The 17828-nt window shown below is 36.2% G+C and overlaps 1 protein-coding gene and 1 long non-coding RNA gene across 4 annotated transcripts in view; one reads left to right on the top strand and one right to left on the bottom strand.

Annotated features, from left to right (window-relative positions):
* The window catches only part of DSG4 (desmoglein 4), a 39774-nt gene extending 36190 nt beyond the window's left edge, over nt 1–3584 (bottom strand). For both annotated transcript variants that reach the window (XM_009433834.5, XM_016933486.4), the window contains exon 1: nt 3402–3584. In XM_009433834.5, the coding sequence (XP_009432109.5) occupies nt 3402–3449 (48 nt within the window). In that variant the 5' untranslated portion in view covers nt 3450–3584. The remainder of the gene's footprint in view (nt 1–3401) is intronic.
* Nucleotides 1–17828, top strand: part of LOC107969464 (uncharacterized) — a 51894-nt gene that overhangs the window by 21593 nt on the left and 12473 nt on the right. The window contains exons 2-3 of one of the 2 annotated variants that reach the window (XR_010151882.1): nt 9777–9898; nt 15439–15575. This is a non-coding gene — a long non-coding RNA (uncharacterized LOC107969464). The remainder of the gene's footprint in view (nt 1–9776; nt 9899–15438; nt 15576–17828) is intronic. The other variant, XR_001711293.4, reaches the window with a different exon arrangement.

Genomic DNA, 17828 nt, shown 5'->3' with positions numbered 1-17828 from the left:
ATACGGAACTCCTTCCTGGATAATTAGGAACTAGAAAAGAGTCAGACTACGTACTCAGGATCCAGAAGCTCTGTCCCCAACAAAAAAAGTATCTTTCAAAAAGGAAAAGGGTCATAGAATCCCAAGGGCCATGAAATCTTTTTAGGGCAGGATTTTTATCCTACAAGTCAATAGGTAGATATTCTTGAGAAAACTATACTAAGTTATAGGTCATGGTAATACTAGATATCTCTTGGGATATAAAGCTTTTTTTATATGAGGTTCTCCCCATGGACTCTGCAGGAATTTGAAGGCAAAAAATATAAACTTATTCACTGATTTAGAATACATTTAGTAATTCCTTAGCCACTTATATCAACAAAACAATCGTAGAGGTGAGATTTGCTTCGATGTAACCTTTGCGGTGATGAGTACATTCTTTCTGTAATAAGCAGTACTGAAACCAATCATTTAAAGCAATCTAGGGTATTCTGTTTAGTACAAATATCAAGCCAAATAGGATAAGGTGTTTTTCTCTGTCATATTTCTGGAAATTTGCCTGACAAGTAAATAGAAACAAATTTCTGTTCCACGTTTCAGAATAACATATTTGAGTGCACGTGAGAACTAAATTGATAAGTGGCTAAGTTAATTTTAAATATGTTTTCAAATTTTGATGCCTGCTCTCAACTTGCAATGAGATAACAGCTATATTTAGCCACCTACCTTTTTAACTTCCAAGAATTAGACTATTTAATGGAAGTGCTTACATCTTATATGTAGCATGAATGGTCATCACACATAGAGAAAAATTCTTATCTGATAAATGGTTGTCTTTTATGACCTTATCCACTTGATATAATATAGGCCTCTTCCAGCTAATAACTGTCCTGCCGTAAGTGATTCCTTCCTTATAAAATTTATACAATCCATAGAATTACCGAAATCCTCAGATTCTCCAGCCAAATTTATGAAAACTATTTATGAGCCAGAAATGAACTTCTACTATGTAAGTATTCAGTGGAGATAATTTTAGAATTGCAGTTTCTACAGTGGAAGCAACTTAATAACATCATGTCTAACCATACATTCTCACATGAGGTCAAAGGAAGCCCTGAGAAGTTGGGTGCTTTTGCCAAAGTTACACAGCCACTTTGAAGAGGAGCTGTAATTCAAACCCGGGACTTCTGAATCTCGGTTCACTGTTGAATGTCCCTCACCACCCCTGTCTGTTTTGTAGAAGAACATGATAAGCATCCTTAGGAAGAAAATGCCACATGACTCGTGATAAAATCAGTGTCCTATTGTAATCTAGAGTTTTGAGTACCTTTTGCTGGTTAGCCAGTCAGAACTTTGTTTAAAGTACTCTTTGCGGTTGAGATGTAGCTGACACAAAGTACCTGTGAGTCTCTGAGAGGCTGCCACACCCTCATTAGTGTAAGCTGCAATGATGCCCCAGAGAGTCTTTGATTTAGTTAATGAAGAAGGGGCAGAGTTCAAGTTCAGGAAATTAAAGAGAAGTAGGCATGTCTACTTTCCTATAATATCTATAACATCACATTGATTCTCCTTAAACAATTCTTGTATTTGTTTCAATTTTGAAATATGCTAGAAGTCTCTACCTCCCAATTCCAGACATTATTAATTGATATGGTAAGGGATCTATTAGACATGCATAAAGAAAAAAATACTTAAAGAACTTTTTCACAATTACCATGAAATGTCAAACACAAAGACTTCAATATCAATGAGGAGTAGGAGGAATTAAGTATTAAAAACGCTAGTATTACCAAGGAAAATAAATAAATACTACCAAAAAAAGATCCTGAGAGTCTGAAATATAATACTCTTTCAAGATCAAGGAGAAGAATCAACTCTTCAATTAAATAATATTATCATAAAACATGCCTGTGCAGAAGGCAATGGGAGGCAAGATTTAGTGCTCAGAAGTGGCCTCTAAAATCTTGACACATACAATTTTCCTTACAGAAAACCAAAAGTTTATCTGAGTCAAAGCATGAATATACTCGGTGGAAGAGTAACAAGAGGTGTATCCTAATAACTTACTATTTCAATTGAAGACCAAGTCCGATTCTTGCCTCTTCTTTTAGTAACATTTATTTTATTTAGTAAATAAATAATGATCATTGTAACAGAATATTGCCCTTCGTCTTATGTTTTTAAGTTTAAAAATATTTTTCAAAAATGGTATTGTTTAACAATCTGTCTCCTAAACTCAGAGGATGCAATATTCTACCACTGTTCTCACGTTCCCTTTTGAGCTTGGGGTTGTGTGCCCTTTGGCAGTGTTCGGCTCCCGCACTGCTCTTGAAGTTTAGAAATGTGAATTCCAGAAGAGTAGCTCTCACTGTGCCTCCTGGACAATGACGTGCTCCCATCTCTCCCAGCCCTAGCTACTCTCTGTCTCTTACAACTGATGTTCAGAGGAGTCTGGTATAATTGCCACTTGCCTAAGAATAGGATGGGAATCACTTTCTAAGCTTAGGTTGTAGCGCTAACGTGGATACTCCTGGGAGATTGAAGTGTGGCCAACTATAATGCATTTGTCTCAATTTACTTTGAAAAATTTGTACAATTCCTAATAATCCTGTCCTCTTATCTTCCCAGAATTGGCAATAGTTTGTTGATTGGCCAACTGGAACTGTGTTCTTCTTTGAAGTTGGAATTATCTCCTTCTAGGGTAGGATATTTGCTATGCATGCTGCCTGTCTGGAAATCATGTCACACCTTGGGCACCCAAAGGTTAGAGGAAAGAAATATAATATCCAAGATGCCATGTTTACTGTAAAGAAATAAGTCATTTAAATATTTCTTTGCTGGTCTGTAGGAACGCATTCATAATTCCAGAAAAGTTTTGTCTTGATGGCTGGGCTTCATTTTTCTTTAGCAATATCTGACTGGAAAAAATTCTCATGACTTTAATATTTCATCATTAGTTGCAATGTAATTTCAACATGGCTATCATTCCTCCACTTTGAAAGAAACTCATAGGGAAATAACTATTGAAAAGAAATGGGTTTGATTAACTTCCCTTCAAATTTAGAACCCATTTGCACGGGCAGTTTTCACAGCAATCTATCTGATTTATTTATATGATCATAGAATATGAATTTTATTTCCAATTTAAAATTTTAGAATAGTCCTAACACTCAAAGTGAAGTAGATTATGTCTCTGAGGGCATATAAATTTAATTCAGCCAGATTCTCACCCCGCTTCTCTATGGCATTTTGTTCCTCAAGGCGGAGAGAGTTGTTTGAAATTAACAGAGGCTGGACTTCTAGAACTCTCTTTGCAGGAAGGAGATTAAAAATGGAATAAATCCCATGTAGAAAGCCCGACAGTTGACAGAGACAAGACCTTGAGGCTGCATTTCCTTCCCACCTCTTTAAATTCTACTTACCATTAGAATGATCAAAAGGCAAATGTTTCTGAAGAAGAGCCAATCCATTCCTTTGGGTTTCTCTTGCACGCAAATCCTGTGAGATACAATTTGAGCCCTCGTCTTCTCAGTTCCGAATTCTGCTCTACAGCAAGATATGCTTCGAGACACCCTTTTAGGAGGGCATGGGTGATAACTGTGGTGATCTCTGGGAAGAGAGATGAAGATATTCTATAATGACTGTTTCCCCACCCCAAACTCCCAGGCTGGTCTGGAAGACTGGCATTGTTTGGGCTCTGGGTAAGAATTTAGACACACCTTGATTCTTATTGCAATGAAACCCTTTGTTGGACACCAAAGAAAAACCTTACAGAGCGAGGACAAGATTTACAGGGAAGATAGCCAGTGAATAATAAATTACTCACAACATAAAAAATAATTAAAATGCTAGGGCCTATCATCATGCTGAATAAAATTAGAAGGCTTCTTCTTACTGCCAACATTGTAAAAGCAAAATTACATATACTGACAACACATACACACACATGTCCACTGCAGAACCCACTTCAAGGAATGATACTTTTAGCAGAGGCCATTGTTGAAAGTCATCAGGACTCAAGTATGGTATAGGAAGAAAGATAGAATAATGACGCTCATTTCAATTCAGTTGAGTCCTGCTTCTCTCTTTAAAATGTCTTGTGGTTGAACTGCACTCTCAATTTTAAAGATTTTCTGAAATAACAAAGTTAAGATGAAGGAACTCTGATTTAACTAGTACCAGTATGTTTGTTTCCATACTTTGGCATTTTCTTTCTTGATTATTCAGTCAAACCTCTACAATATGATATTTACAAAATCATTTTAAAGTAACTACAATACAACATTCTCACTTCTCATAGTATTACCACTGATAAAAAGTACATAATGTGGGTGAGGAACACATTTTACACCACCACAAATATTTATTAAGGAGAAACTGAAGTTGGAAACGTGAGAATTTAATGAAAAAAAGCCCAGAGTGGGATCTGGATATTTTTGAATATTATTTCCCTTTTTCATGTCTCCCTTTTCCTTTGTTAGTATGGGTTTGAAACAGGGTATAGAGTGTCCTGATGCAAACATTGCAGGCTGGCAGCAACATCAATAAACTTGAAAGAAAATGCAGTTAACTGTTCTCTGATTGATAGATAATACATGTTGGTTGGAGAATTTCAAAGGGAGACTGCCTCCTGTCTTCACTATCCCATCACTGTAATTCAGAAACAAGGTTGACCCTGGTAATAGAATGTATTCTAAGTATCGCTTAGTTTCTTGAGAAAAGTAGTTTTAGTATTTTTGGAAGCCAGATAAAGTAATTTACTTTTGCATTATTTCATGTCATGTTGAATTAGATAATTTAATTTGCCTAAGAGAATTAATGAAACAACTCCAGGTCTTTATGTGACATTGCTTTTTACAAGGGAAAAACAACATTCTTCTCTATTGTTGTGTTTGAAGGAGATATTTCACAAAGGTTTCTATCTTTTGTTTACACTATAGATGATTTCTTCTACATATAAGATTTTTCTTATATTTTCTTCTAATAAGATTTTCTATCTACTTGAATGCTATTTATAGGATGAGTTTTAAAGAAAAGAAACAGGAAGCAATAGAAATAGGTACTAGATCATTTATGTGGGTACCTCTAGCTTTCTCCATTTGAAACTCCTGATTTCAATGGTATCCAGAATTTGAATCCAGATTATAATTATGAACATATTTAAAAGATTCTTCAGTAACTAAGGAGGAACTACCTGAAGCCCCATCATTTCATTTCTGTTTACTCCTTGGAGATTTGTGGGAATGATTTTTGCTTTAAATTTTTTTTTGGAGACAGAGTCTTGCTCTGTTTCTCAGGCTGGAGTGCAGTAGTGGTCTGAGTGCAGCTCACGGCAACCTCTGCCTCCTGAGTTCAAGTGATCCTCCCACCTCAGCCTCTCAAGTACTTGGGTTTACAGGTGCATGTCACCACACTTGGTTAATTTTAAAAATATTTTGTAGAGACAAGGTCCTGCTATATTGTCCAGGCTGGTCTCAAACTCGTGGGCTTAAGTGATCCTCCTGCCTTGGTCTCCTAAAGTACTGAGATTACAGGTGTGAGCTACTGTTTCCAACAGGGGATGATTTTACAGTGGAATTCCCAAAGACAAAACTTGGTTATGGTTCTGAGCTTGTGTAGATAAAGAGTAGCTACTTCTGTTTCTCTTGAAGAGTATCAGTCATTGTAGAAACAGAGCATAAAACATGAATGCTTAAAGATACCACAGAGATCATATAATCCAATCTCTCCTATCTTGCCTCTCTCCTACCCATGTGATAGTGATAGTCTAGGGAGGCTGTATGGTTTATTAGGGTCAAAGATAGGCAAGAGTTCCATCTCCTCATTCATAGTCAGTTTATATAAATACCAAGCCACTTTTCATTATTAGCTACGTATGTGAAGGCAAAATAGTGGATGGTTAAACACTATTAGCTTTAAAAGACTTTCCCATACTTTAGAGTTTACTGAACTGTTGGTTCTATGAGCAGAATTTTTAGCAAGTTTTTTATAGTATTTATTTTTGATGTCAAACCAGTGACATTTCATTTGCTCAGATGAAACCATACATTGGCTTTTAGGGATGCTACTGATATTTAATTATTGTACTTATGCTTCTATAATATTGTATAAAGTAGCAAGACACCTTTATTCTCCACATCACATCTGTGTAGAACACAGTGAGAGCTTTAACACCTGTACTTTTCAAATCAATGCTACAAAAGGCAAGGAATTCAATACATGCCAATACAAGTCCTCTTTGAAAAACAGAAATGTAATTTATACAGACAAAGATATTGTGGAAATGACATTAGGGCAAACTTTTCCATCAAATTTTTCTAGTCTAGGGTTACTACTGGATATTATGCAAGTATCCAAGGACAATTCTATTTCTTGAAAGCAAGAGTTAGGGGGAAGGAAATTTAAAAAATATTTATGGTCCTAAAGTATGTTGGTCAAATGCAGCACAAGTTGTTTCTAGAGCTGACGCAAGCAAAAGGTTTTCATCTGCCTGGGCCTGGGGAGGCGGGGACAAAAGGTAAACAAGGCTTGTCAGGATTTTGACCTAGAGTCATTGCTGTGAACACATGTCTGTTCACCTACCACACTGAAGATAAACATCCTGTCCCCTCATTAAAGGCAACTTATGTATGGCAACAAGGGGCCGGCCAACCAGGTTATTTAGTGGGTGTTAGAAATCATAGAGATTAAACATCAGTTTCGTAAAGAGTTATGTTATTTCCGTAAAGATGATGTTAGTTTACACCCTAAAATCATGCTTACATCCTGACAGAGATGCCTTGTTGATTATCTCTGTGAATTCACAGGTATAGAATGTATTCCAAATAAGTGGAGACAGAAGAGCGTGGCTTCTAGCTGTATATTAAATAAAGCGTATTACTTACATACTTATTGCATACTTGCTACATACTTATCTAGGAAATATCATCTTAGTTTGCCTCCTGCCTCCCGATGACTACAGTGGCAACCATTCTACAGTGTGATAATTATTTAGATGTCACTCTGGTTTCTTCAGTGACACTGGCAGTGTCCCTCTTATGACAAAGTTGTATCATGTACTCTTATGACAAAGTTGTATCATGTACATGGTTAACTTTGATGCTGCTAGTTATATATCTGGCAACCTCGACTATGGAATCTGGTCAGCTCAGGATGTCTGAGGAAGAAATCCAGCAATAGGAAGGTCAAAAGGTAGGCAGTATTTTTTGAAATATATTTCTTAGGCCATTATGTAGAAAATGCAGATTTCCTGGCCCCAAATTTAGTGAATCAGAAGCTTTGGGGATGAGATCTAGAATTATTCATTCTTAACATGCTCTTTAGGTAATTCTGGGGAGGCAGGCTGAAGTTGAAGAATTATTGAATCAGGGTAATCACGTGGCCCTATGGGTGGCCCAGGGAGAAATGGCACCAGGTAAAAAAGAACATTTTTCTTTTTTCTTTTTTTGAGACAGAGTCTCCCTCTGTCACTCAGGCTAGAGTGCAGTGGCACAATCTCAGCTCACTGCAACCTCCACCTCCTGGGTTCAAGCGATTCTGCCTCAGCCTCTTGAGTAGCTGGGATTACAGGTGCCCGCCACCACATCTGGCTAATTTTTTGTATTTTTAGTAAAGACGTGGTTTCACCATGTTGGTCAGGCTGGTCTTGAACTCCTGACTTCAAGTGATCTGCCTGCCTCTGCCTCCCAAAGTGCTGGGATTACAGGCGTGAGCCATGGCACCCAGTCAAAAACATTTTTCTAGTGTGAATAAGATTAGCATCTCTTCATGGGATGGGCCAGGGGCCGGGGAGAGATACTGGCCATTTATATTTCTTTTTATTTGCAATATTTATTTCCTTTTTCCTGGTTTTCCACTGGGCTGCTGATGTCTTTAATACTAGTTCTTTCATGTACTTTTGTATATGAGAGAAACCAGCCTCTGTCATACGTGTCACAATTCACTTAATTTGCATATTTTTGAATTTGTTTTGATTTTTTTTGCAATTGATACTGATTATGTTTTTGCATAGGATAGGTTTTTATAAACAATTCTGCTTTCTGTATTAGTTTGTTGTTGTAATAAGTTGTCACAAACTTAGTGACTTAAAACAACACAAATTTATTATCTTACTGTTCTGGAGGTCTGAAGTCCACAATGAATCTTGGGCAAGGTTAGTTCCTGCTAGAGGTTCTTAGGAATAGATGTATTTCCCTGCTATTTCCTGCTTGTGGAGGCTGCTTTCATTCTTTGGCTTATGTCCTCCTTCCAGCAATCACATCATCTCTGCTTCCTTCCTCATGTCTCCTTTATGTCAGCAAATGTACATGAATTCCCTAGGTTGTATTAAGGTGTGGAATTTCTGGGTCATAAGTTAACATTTTTTAACCTGCTAGAGAATACCAACTGAGCTCCCATCAGCAGTTTAAGGAGAGTTTTCTTTACTCACCAACACCAATATCAAAAGCATTATTAGACTTTTAAATTTTAGCCAATTTGTAGGATGAGTATTATATCTCGTTTGCATTTCTCTGATTATTGCTGTGTTGGGCATCTTTGCATATGTCTATTGGCCATTTGCATTTTTCTTTGTTATTAGTATTAATTGTTAATAGTAATATTAAATTATTTAGTTAATGTTATTAATATTAAATATTAATATAAACATTTAATATTTGCATATTAAAGCGTTTCCCCCTTTTTAAACTGCATTGTTCTCTTTGCTAAAAATAATTTTTAGTGCTCTAAGTTATGCATATCTATGTATTATTTGTTGGTTACATGCATTACAAATATTTTGAACTCATTCTGTGGTTCATCTTTTAAATTTTTTAATGAGTTCTTATCGTGACTAGAAACCCTTATTTTCAGTCCTCATTTATAAATTCTTTCTTTTATAGTTAATGCTCTTATGTCTTGTTTAAGAAAGCTTTTTATGTACCTATAATATATTGCCTTACACGTTTACATCTCTAAATTACCTGGAGATGATTTTTGTAAATGGTATAGGGTCAATTTCATCTTTGTTTTTGTATGGATACCTTAATGTTCTAGCACATTCATTGAAAACCGTGTGTTTTTTTGCACTGCTTACAATACCGGCTATAATAAGTCAAAATCTGTGCATAAAATAAGTAATATACGAATAACAATAATAAAATATTAAAAATTTAAATAAAAATAAGTGTTCATAAAAGTGTGTATCTTTTTAAACTGCATACTCTTTTTTCCTTTTACTTACTTGTCTATTCTTATGTCATTGCTAATTTCATTTTAATTGCATAGTTTTGTAGTAAATCTTAATATCTGATGGAGAAAGTTCTCCCACTTTGCTCCATTCGAGTGTTTTGGCTATTCTTGGACAATTGTATTTCCTGTACATTTTAAAATCAGCTATCTATTTCACAGGTGAACTAGGATTTTGATTAGGATTGCAAAATATGTTTAAGTAAATTGGAAAGAATCAAATTTCAATTTTGGCTCAAGTATTAGAATACATAAACAGAGAACATATCTCTTTTTTAAAGTTTATTTAATACAGTTTAATTATGTTTCACTGTCAAGGTCTTACAGAGGCATTTAAAATACTTATTGTTTGGTACTTGAGATTCCTTTGATGCTAGTATAAATGTTATATTTCTTTAATTACATTTTCTTGCAGATAGAAATACAATTGATTTCAGCCTTTTGATTTTTGTGTTCAGTAATTTTGTTAAATACATATTTAAAATTGGAATGATATATCCAAAGATTCTTTTGGAGTTTTGACTACACGATCTTTTAATCTGACAATAATGATAGTTTTCTTTTTCTTCCAGTCCCTATAACCTTTCCCTCCTACTTTTTGAACCATCAATGCCATGTTCAATGAAGCCGTGATAGTGAACATCATTGTTATTTCTTTATTTCAAAGAGAAAACTTTTAATATTCCACTATCAGGTATAATATTTGTTTCATTGATTTTATAGAAATTGTGTATAAGGTTAAGAAAATCTCCTGCTCATAATTTGCTAGGAATGTTTAATCATAAGAACATGCTGGATTTTAGCAAACATGTCATATATATTGGGAAGATTATATGTTTTCTTCTCAATCTATTACTGTGTATATTACATGGATTGATTTTCTAATGTTAACCTAATCGTCCATTGTTGGTAACAAATTCAGATTTGGTCACTAGTACTTTTGGTATATTCCTGGATTCAGTCTGTGACTATTTTGTTTAGGAATTTTCCATCCATGTTCATCACAACCAAGATAATGGACATATCCATTATCCCTAAAAGTTTCCCCATGCAACTTTATAATTCTTCCTTCCCACCCTACCCAGCTACCATATTCCCAGGCAACACTAATATGTTTTCTATCACTAGAGATTAATTTACTTTTTATGGAATTATATGTTATGTTATATATTTATTAAAGTATAGTTTATTTTTTATATATGGGGCTACACAGTGTGTTCATTTTTTGTTTGACATTTGTCACTCAGCACAATTATTTTGCGATTCATACTCAGAGTTTTGTGCATCAATAGTTCATTCTTTTTTTAAATTGCTGAGTAGTATTTAACTGTATAAGTATAGTACAATTGTTTAAACTTTGTTCATCTGTTGATGAACATTTGCATTGTTATCATTTGGGGCTATCTGAAATAGAGTTGCTATAAAAATTTGTGTACACATCTTTGTACAGATTTATAGACATTCATTTCTCTTGGGTAAATATCTGGGAGTAGAATGTCTGGGTCATGGTGTAGATGCATGTTTAACATTTTAAGAAACTGCCAAACTGCTTTCCAAACTTGAGGTATCATTTTGCTTTCCCACCAGCACTTGGTATGGCAGACTTTTTAATTTTAGCCATTCTAATAAGCACATAGTGGTACCTCATTGTAATTTTTAAATTTGTATTTTCTTTTTTAAAAATAATTTCAACTTTAATTTTAGACTTAGAGGGTACATGTTGTTACATGGGTACATTGTGTGATGCTAAGGTTTGGGGTGTGATTGATTCCATCACCCAGGTCTGAGCATAGTACTCAATAGTTAGTTGTTTTTTTTTTTTTTTTGGAGACGGAGTCTCGCTGTATTGCCTAGGCTGGAGTGCAGTGGCTCAATTTCGGCTCACTGCAATCTCTGCCTCCCAGGTTCAAGCGATTCTCCTGCCTCAACCTCCAGAGTAGCTGGTATTACAGATGCCCGCCACCATGCCCAGCTAATTTTTGTATTTTTGGTAGAGACGGGGTTTCACTATGTTGGCCAGGCCGGTCTTGAACTCCTGACCTTGTGATCTGCCTGCCTTGGCTCCTCAAAGTGCTGGGATTACAGGTGAGCCACCGTGCCAGGCCCAATAGTTAGTTTTTCAACCCTTGCCCTTTTCCTCCCTCCCTACTCTAGTAGTCTCAGTGTCTATGGTTGCTATCTTTATGTCTATTAGTACCAATGCTTAGCTCTCACTTGTAAGTGAGAACATGTAGTATTTGGTTTTCTGTTCCTGAATTAATTCACTTAGCATAATCGCCTCCAGCTGCATCCATATTGCGGCAAAGGACACAATTTCATTCCTTTTTAGGGCTGTGTAGTATTTCATGGTGTATGTGTACCTCATTTTGTTTATCCAGTCCACCATTAATGGGCACCTAGGTTGATTCTATGTTTTGCTATTGTGAGTAGTGCTGTGATGATTAAAGTGCTGTGATAAATTAAAGACATTTAAGTCTTTAATTCATCTTGAGTTGATTTTTGTATATGATGAAAGGTAGGGGTCCAGTTTCATTCATCTGCATATGGCTAGCCAGCTATCCCAGCATCATTTATTGAATAGAAAACCCTTTCCGCATTTGATTATTTTTATCAATTTTGTTGAAGAGCAGATGGCTGTAGGTGTGTGGCTTTATTTCTGAGTTCTCTATTCTGTTCCATTGGTCTATGTATCTATTTCTGTACCAGTACCATGCTGTTTTGGTTGCTGTAGCCTTATAGTATAGTTTAAAATCAGGTAATGTGATGCAGCAAGCTTACTCTATATGGGCATTAATAACATTCATGAGGGCTCCACCTTCATGAGCTAATCACCTCTCAAAGGTCCCACCTCTAATACCATCACCTTGGGGATTAGGAACCCAACATATTAATTTTGAGAGGACACGAACATTTAGGCAATAGCAACTCTGAAAGAGATCTGAAGGAAAATTAACTAGTCCTAAATGTTACTAATTTGAATATAAATTTTACTGTATTTAGTAGACATTCTTTGTGTTATGTGTTTGGGGCAGAAGGGTTAATTGCCATTTTTAGGTTCTTTTTGAAGATGGGTTATTTTCTCTTCTTATTTATTATTTATTGGTTTCATAGAGCTGAGTGGAGTAAGAATGTCTTAACTCTGATATCATTTACTGCACATTCTGATGTCTTCATTTTTATCATCTTTGTCAGTTTTTATTTTGTAGAAGTTGAAATGTACATATTTTTAGCTTATTTATTCTTAATTATGGTTCTAGTTTGTCAATAGTTATATAATTATATCCCTATTTATAGTTTAGGTAAATGTACTATGTCACTGAGGCATATTGAGACACGTACAGATTTAGATCTGCTTCAAATTCCAAAACTTCTGTTAACTTGGTTTGTTTCTGTAAGCGAGTTAATTTAGCGCTCTAAATTACAATTTCATTACCTATTTCCCTCCCTAGTGAATTTTGGGAGATTCAATTAGATAGTTTTACGTAAACAAAATAGCATGTAATTTATCCTCTTTGAGTGTGTTCTGCCTTTCAGAATTTCTAGCGTTTATATCTTTAACTTGTTCATTAAAACCTATAGTATGAGGTATAGCTCTGACTTGATTTTTTCTATATATTAAGATCTAATTTTTAGTGATAGTTATTAAATAAAATTTTTCTTTTTTGTTTGTTACTCTGCTTTATAACACATAATTTGTGATAATTGTCTACCTGCATTTAAAATTTTATATTATATTAATGTTTAATTTTTATTTTGGTTTTAATGACTATTAAATATATTATTCATCTTAAAAATAGAATTCATTATCCTCACTTCACAAACCATAATGTTGTAAAAGGAAGGCTTTTAGGCTTTTGATAAAGGTGTTGGTTAAAGAAGACCAGCCAGAAGGCTTCCAGGATTTTTCTAAGGAGGACTGAGCTCCATTACTAATGAAGCCTATTAATTATGTCACTTGTCTTGAGTTTCCCCACTGCAAGGCTTATATTCCAGTTTTCCAGTCTCATGTTTATTTTTGTCTTTATACTGAAATCAGATTAGTTTTCTTGGTGATGAATTCTCAGTAGCCAAGTTTATATAAGATGATGTATAAGGCAAAATATTAATTTATCAATTTGCAGTGAGTAATTGCTCTTTTCATGGGCAGTAACTTTGAAGTTCATATGCTCTCTGCAAAGAATGCCCTCTGCTTGCCATAGCAATCAAGGTAGCAGTCCAAAAATTATTCAGTGGTCATGAACAGAGAGCAAAGATGAGTAGATATTTTGACATACCCTTCACCTAAGCTGTAGGAATATTTGATAAAATATTCTTTCTCCATGAGATAGAAAAATCACATTTATTCTCCCAGAGAACAAAACTTGTTCTTGAGTTTAGCAGGTTCAGAATCTTTCCGTATGTTTGATTTCATCTATCAGGTGATCTTTTATATGTTGTTTTATTTATCAGTCTCACAGAGTTCTAGGAGTACATTTCTACTACCACTATGATTATTTTTATGTGAAGAAAGACATATTCTTGTTCCAATTTTAGAATCCCTTTTTTTTGGACTTTATTTTTCAAATATTTGAAAAATGTTTGGTAAAAAGCAAACTATTTTTTCTTTACCCTACAGCTCTAACTAAAAACTACTGAAGTCTAAACTTTTACATAACTAATCTTTTCCCAAAATGCATGTAAGACAATTGGCCAAGACACATGTTACAATCTCACAAAACATAGCCATATTGTCATTCAGTTTAAAGAGGTGCCATCACAACAATGAGCAATTTGGAAAAAGTAGTTCTGTTTGGAGTGGTGAGAATTTGATAAGCAATATGAAGTAATTGAGGGTCTCAGTTCTTTTATAGACTGTCAATGCAAGGACGGGTTTTAGAACCATGTGAGTATAAATGGACTACATTGATTCATGTGCTCAACAAGTTTCTGTTTGTTGCTGTGCTGACCTCTGTGCATCACACATTAATTCAACATTTGTTATTTAATTATTTGCATACCCAACTAATGGCAGTATAATGTTTTTGTTGTGCATTTTTTTTTTTTTTTTTTTTTTTTTAGACGGAGTTTTGCCCTTATCGCCTAGGCTGGAGTGCAATGGCGTGATCTCAGATCACTGCAACCTCTGCTTCCTGGGTTCAAGTGATTCTCCTGCCTCAGCCTCCCAAGTAGCTGGGACTACAGGCGCCTGCCACCACACCCGGCTAATTTTTGTGTTTTTAGTAGCGACGGGGTTTCACCACGTTAGCCAGGCTGGTCTCGAACTCCTAACCTCAAGTGATCTGCCTGCCTCAGCCTCCCAAAGTGCTGGGATTACAGGTGTGAGCCACTGCACCTGGCCTGTTACACCTTTTAAAATAAGCTAGGTGCAAGAACATCTCTCAGAGACTGGGTAGATTGGTATGATGTTATTAGTAACAACTTATTAAAATGTTGGGGTTATGTTTACAAAAAAATGATAACTTTAATGAACTCACAGCCTTTCCTTCTGGCAGTAAATAGATATTAAAACCAATTATTTGGCAGGGCGTGGTGGCTCATGCCTGTAATCCTGGCACTTTGGGAGGCCGAGGCTGGTGGAGCACGAGGTCAGGAGATTGAGACCATACTGGCTAACACGGTGAAACCCAGTCTCTACTAAAAAATACAAAAAAAAAAAAAAAAAAAAAAAAAATTAGCTGGGCGTAGTGGTGGGTGCCTGTAGTCCCAGCTACTCGGGAGGCTGAGGCAGGAGAATGGCATGAACCGAGGAGGCGGAGCTTGCAGTGAGCAGAGATCGCACCACTGCACTCCAGCCTGGGCCACAGAGCAAGACTTCATCTCAAAAAAAAAAAAAAAACAAAAACAAAAAAACAAAACCACCAATTATTCAGGCCATACCTAACTTTGTAATGGTAAAGCCAAGTCATGTATTATAGAAAAATGGTTATATATGTAACCATCTATGGGGGGCAAGCATCTAATTAACATAAATGATACAAAACCATGAAGGCAGAAGTTAATGACATGGGGGACCTGAAGACTTTTCTATTTCACACCACTGGGTTTTGTTACCTAATCTATCAATATGGTAGCATCTGACCCATTCTTATTTACAGGGAAATGTTCAAGAAAGGCCTGTCATGTCAGCAAATTCTGAGGTTTCTCATGGCATCTATTACCAGAGTGCTGCAATATCCCAATAGCTGTAACAGACCTTGACAAAGCTTTCTCCGTATTTTTCTCCTATCATTTCAGTGCCCACGCACCCAAAGGGCCAGCTCCTGCATTTTTTCACTTCACCGATGCCAAAGCCACTTTGCCCACCTTTGCAGCAGATGCAGGGAATTAACTGTCTCAAGAAGTGGCCCTTAGTTATTAACTGATGGCAGCTGGTATGTATAAATACACTATCTCCCTTATTTCTCCGATGGCTTAACTGCAGGGCATGTACTACACTGGCTCCCAGTGTTTTCCCCAGGAGGACTAAGCTTCTATTGCCCATGGTTCTAATTGGCTTGATAGGTACAATTTATTGGTAGATTTCCCTTGCATGTTGCATCTCCCTGTTACCTACCAGTGGTTCCTCTACCTCCTTCCAAAATTGCTCTCTAATCCTGTCTCAGAGTTTGCATTTGGATGAGCCCAATATAAGGCAGTGGTCAAAACAAGCTGAGAATCACGTCTATAATTTATTAAGCTGAAACTGGCATATACTTTGAGACAGACAGTTAATAAACTGAATGGATCAAAACATTTTTCTTTGAAAAAATGTGACAAATTATATTCTGGGTCCAACCAGATACAAACTTTGGTATGAATCAGAGCCTGATATTCTGAGTAGTTTTGAGAAAGTTCTGGAGGCAGAAATTCTTCCTCCTAGGTTTTATATAAGAGCTGAAGAAAGAAGAGATATGACTGAGAAACAGGCACAGACTGGGATATACCAAGTTGCTCAGCTTTCTTTATAAAACTAGGAAAAGCAAGTCTCTCAGGGTCAGCCGGAATTTGTCTTATATGAACTCAATAGACAAGTAGATGACTAGAAACTGGCATCATTTCTAAACTTTTTGACCAACCTAACATTCTCCATTTGTACTTACTATGTTTGAGTTTTTTCAAGGCAATTCATGGTGAGATTTAAATTTAATCTGTTGCTCAGTGAACATTTTTCCTTTTTTTTTTTTTTTCCTGTATGGTACTTTATTGATCTGTCCAGGGCTTTTGTTTTGTTTTTCTCACTTGTTTTGCTACCTGCTATGGTTGTATCACTCACTCACTTGGATTATTGCAGTAGCTCTTTAACATATCTTCTTGATTCTGTGACTTCCTTCCTAAAGTGTCACCACTGTAGGTAGAATGTTCTTTTAAAAATACAAATCTAGGCTGGGCACAGTGACTCATGCCTATAATCTCAGCAATTTGGGAGGGCAAAGCAGGAGGATTGCTTGATCCCAGGAGTTCGAAACTAGCCTGGGCAACATTACAAAACTGTGTCTCTACCAAAAATACAAAAATTAGGAGGAGATGGTGGCTCATGCCTGTAGTCCCAGTTACTCTGGAGGCTGAGGTGGAAGGATCTCTTGAGCTCAGGATGTTGCGCTGCAGTGAGTCATGATCATGCTACTGCACTCCAGCCTGGATGACAGATCAAGAGCCCATCTCAAAACAAACAAACAATCCCAAAACTCAACAAAGCACTCCTCAGCCCCAACTCTCCAGTAGCTCTCCATTACATTCAGAATAAGTCTGTTAGAATGGCCTGCAAGGCCAAACTCAATCTCAACCCTTTCCTCTGGGATCCTACCTCCTGCTGCTTTCCTTCTTTTAATCTCTCCACACACAGAGATCTTGCTCTTCCATGAATATCCCTCTGTCTGAAATGTCCTGTATCCAGATAGCCACATGGCTTGCTCCTTAATGTTCTTCAAATCTCTGTTCAAATATTACTTTCTAATAGAACCCTGCCTCATTTACCCTATATAAAAGTGCATCCCTCATGCCCTGCAATCCCTTTCCTGAATTATCCTGCTTTATTTTTCCCTTGATCATTTACTGTCATCTAACATATCATATATTTACTTGTTTGTTCTTTATTGTCAGACTTCCCCCATGTCCATTCTATCTTGATCATAAACTCCACAAGGAGAAGGACTTTATCTTTCACTGTCATGTCACCACTGCTTGGTATAACTATTTGGAATTCAATAAATATCCATAGAGTAAATGAATGAATACGTGAAAACATTGACAAAGGAAAGAATATATGAGGAAATAGTATTTAAATTGCTACTGAAGGAGGAGAGGATGCTGCCATATAAAAGTGAGGAGGGCTCATGCAGAGTGAATACCATTTGCAAAAGCCAAAACATTTCCTTAATTCATTTCTTTTCAACTTTTCCATTACAACAATCATAGTGCAAATTACTGTCATCCATTGTGGACCAGTGCTACATCAGGCAGCTCCCTGCAGGCTTTTCTGGGACATTCACTGGAAATCCATTGAAATTTTTAAAATAGGGGGTTGACTCAACCTAATTAATATTTTAAAAGGTCACCTAGGTTCATCTATAGAAAATTATTTGAAGAAGGCTGATGTGGAAGCAGAGAGACTACCTAGGAGGCAGTTGCCCGTAGGATGGTGACAG

The sequence above is a fragment of the Pan troglodytes genome, chromosome 17 (assembly GCF_028858775.2).
Source record: "Pan troglodytes isolate AG18354 chromosome 17, NHGRI_mPanTro3-v2.0_pri, whole genome shotgun sequence".
Lineage (NCBI taxonomy): Eukaryota > Metazoa > Chordata > Mammalia > Primates > Hominidae > Pan > Pan troglodytes.
This window is presented reverse-complemented; position numbering and strand designations above follow the sequence as displayed.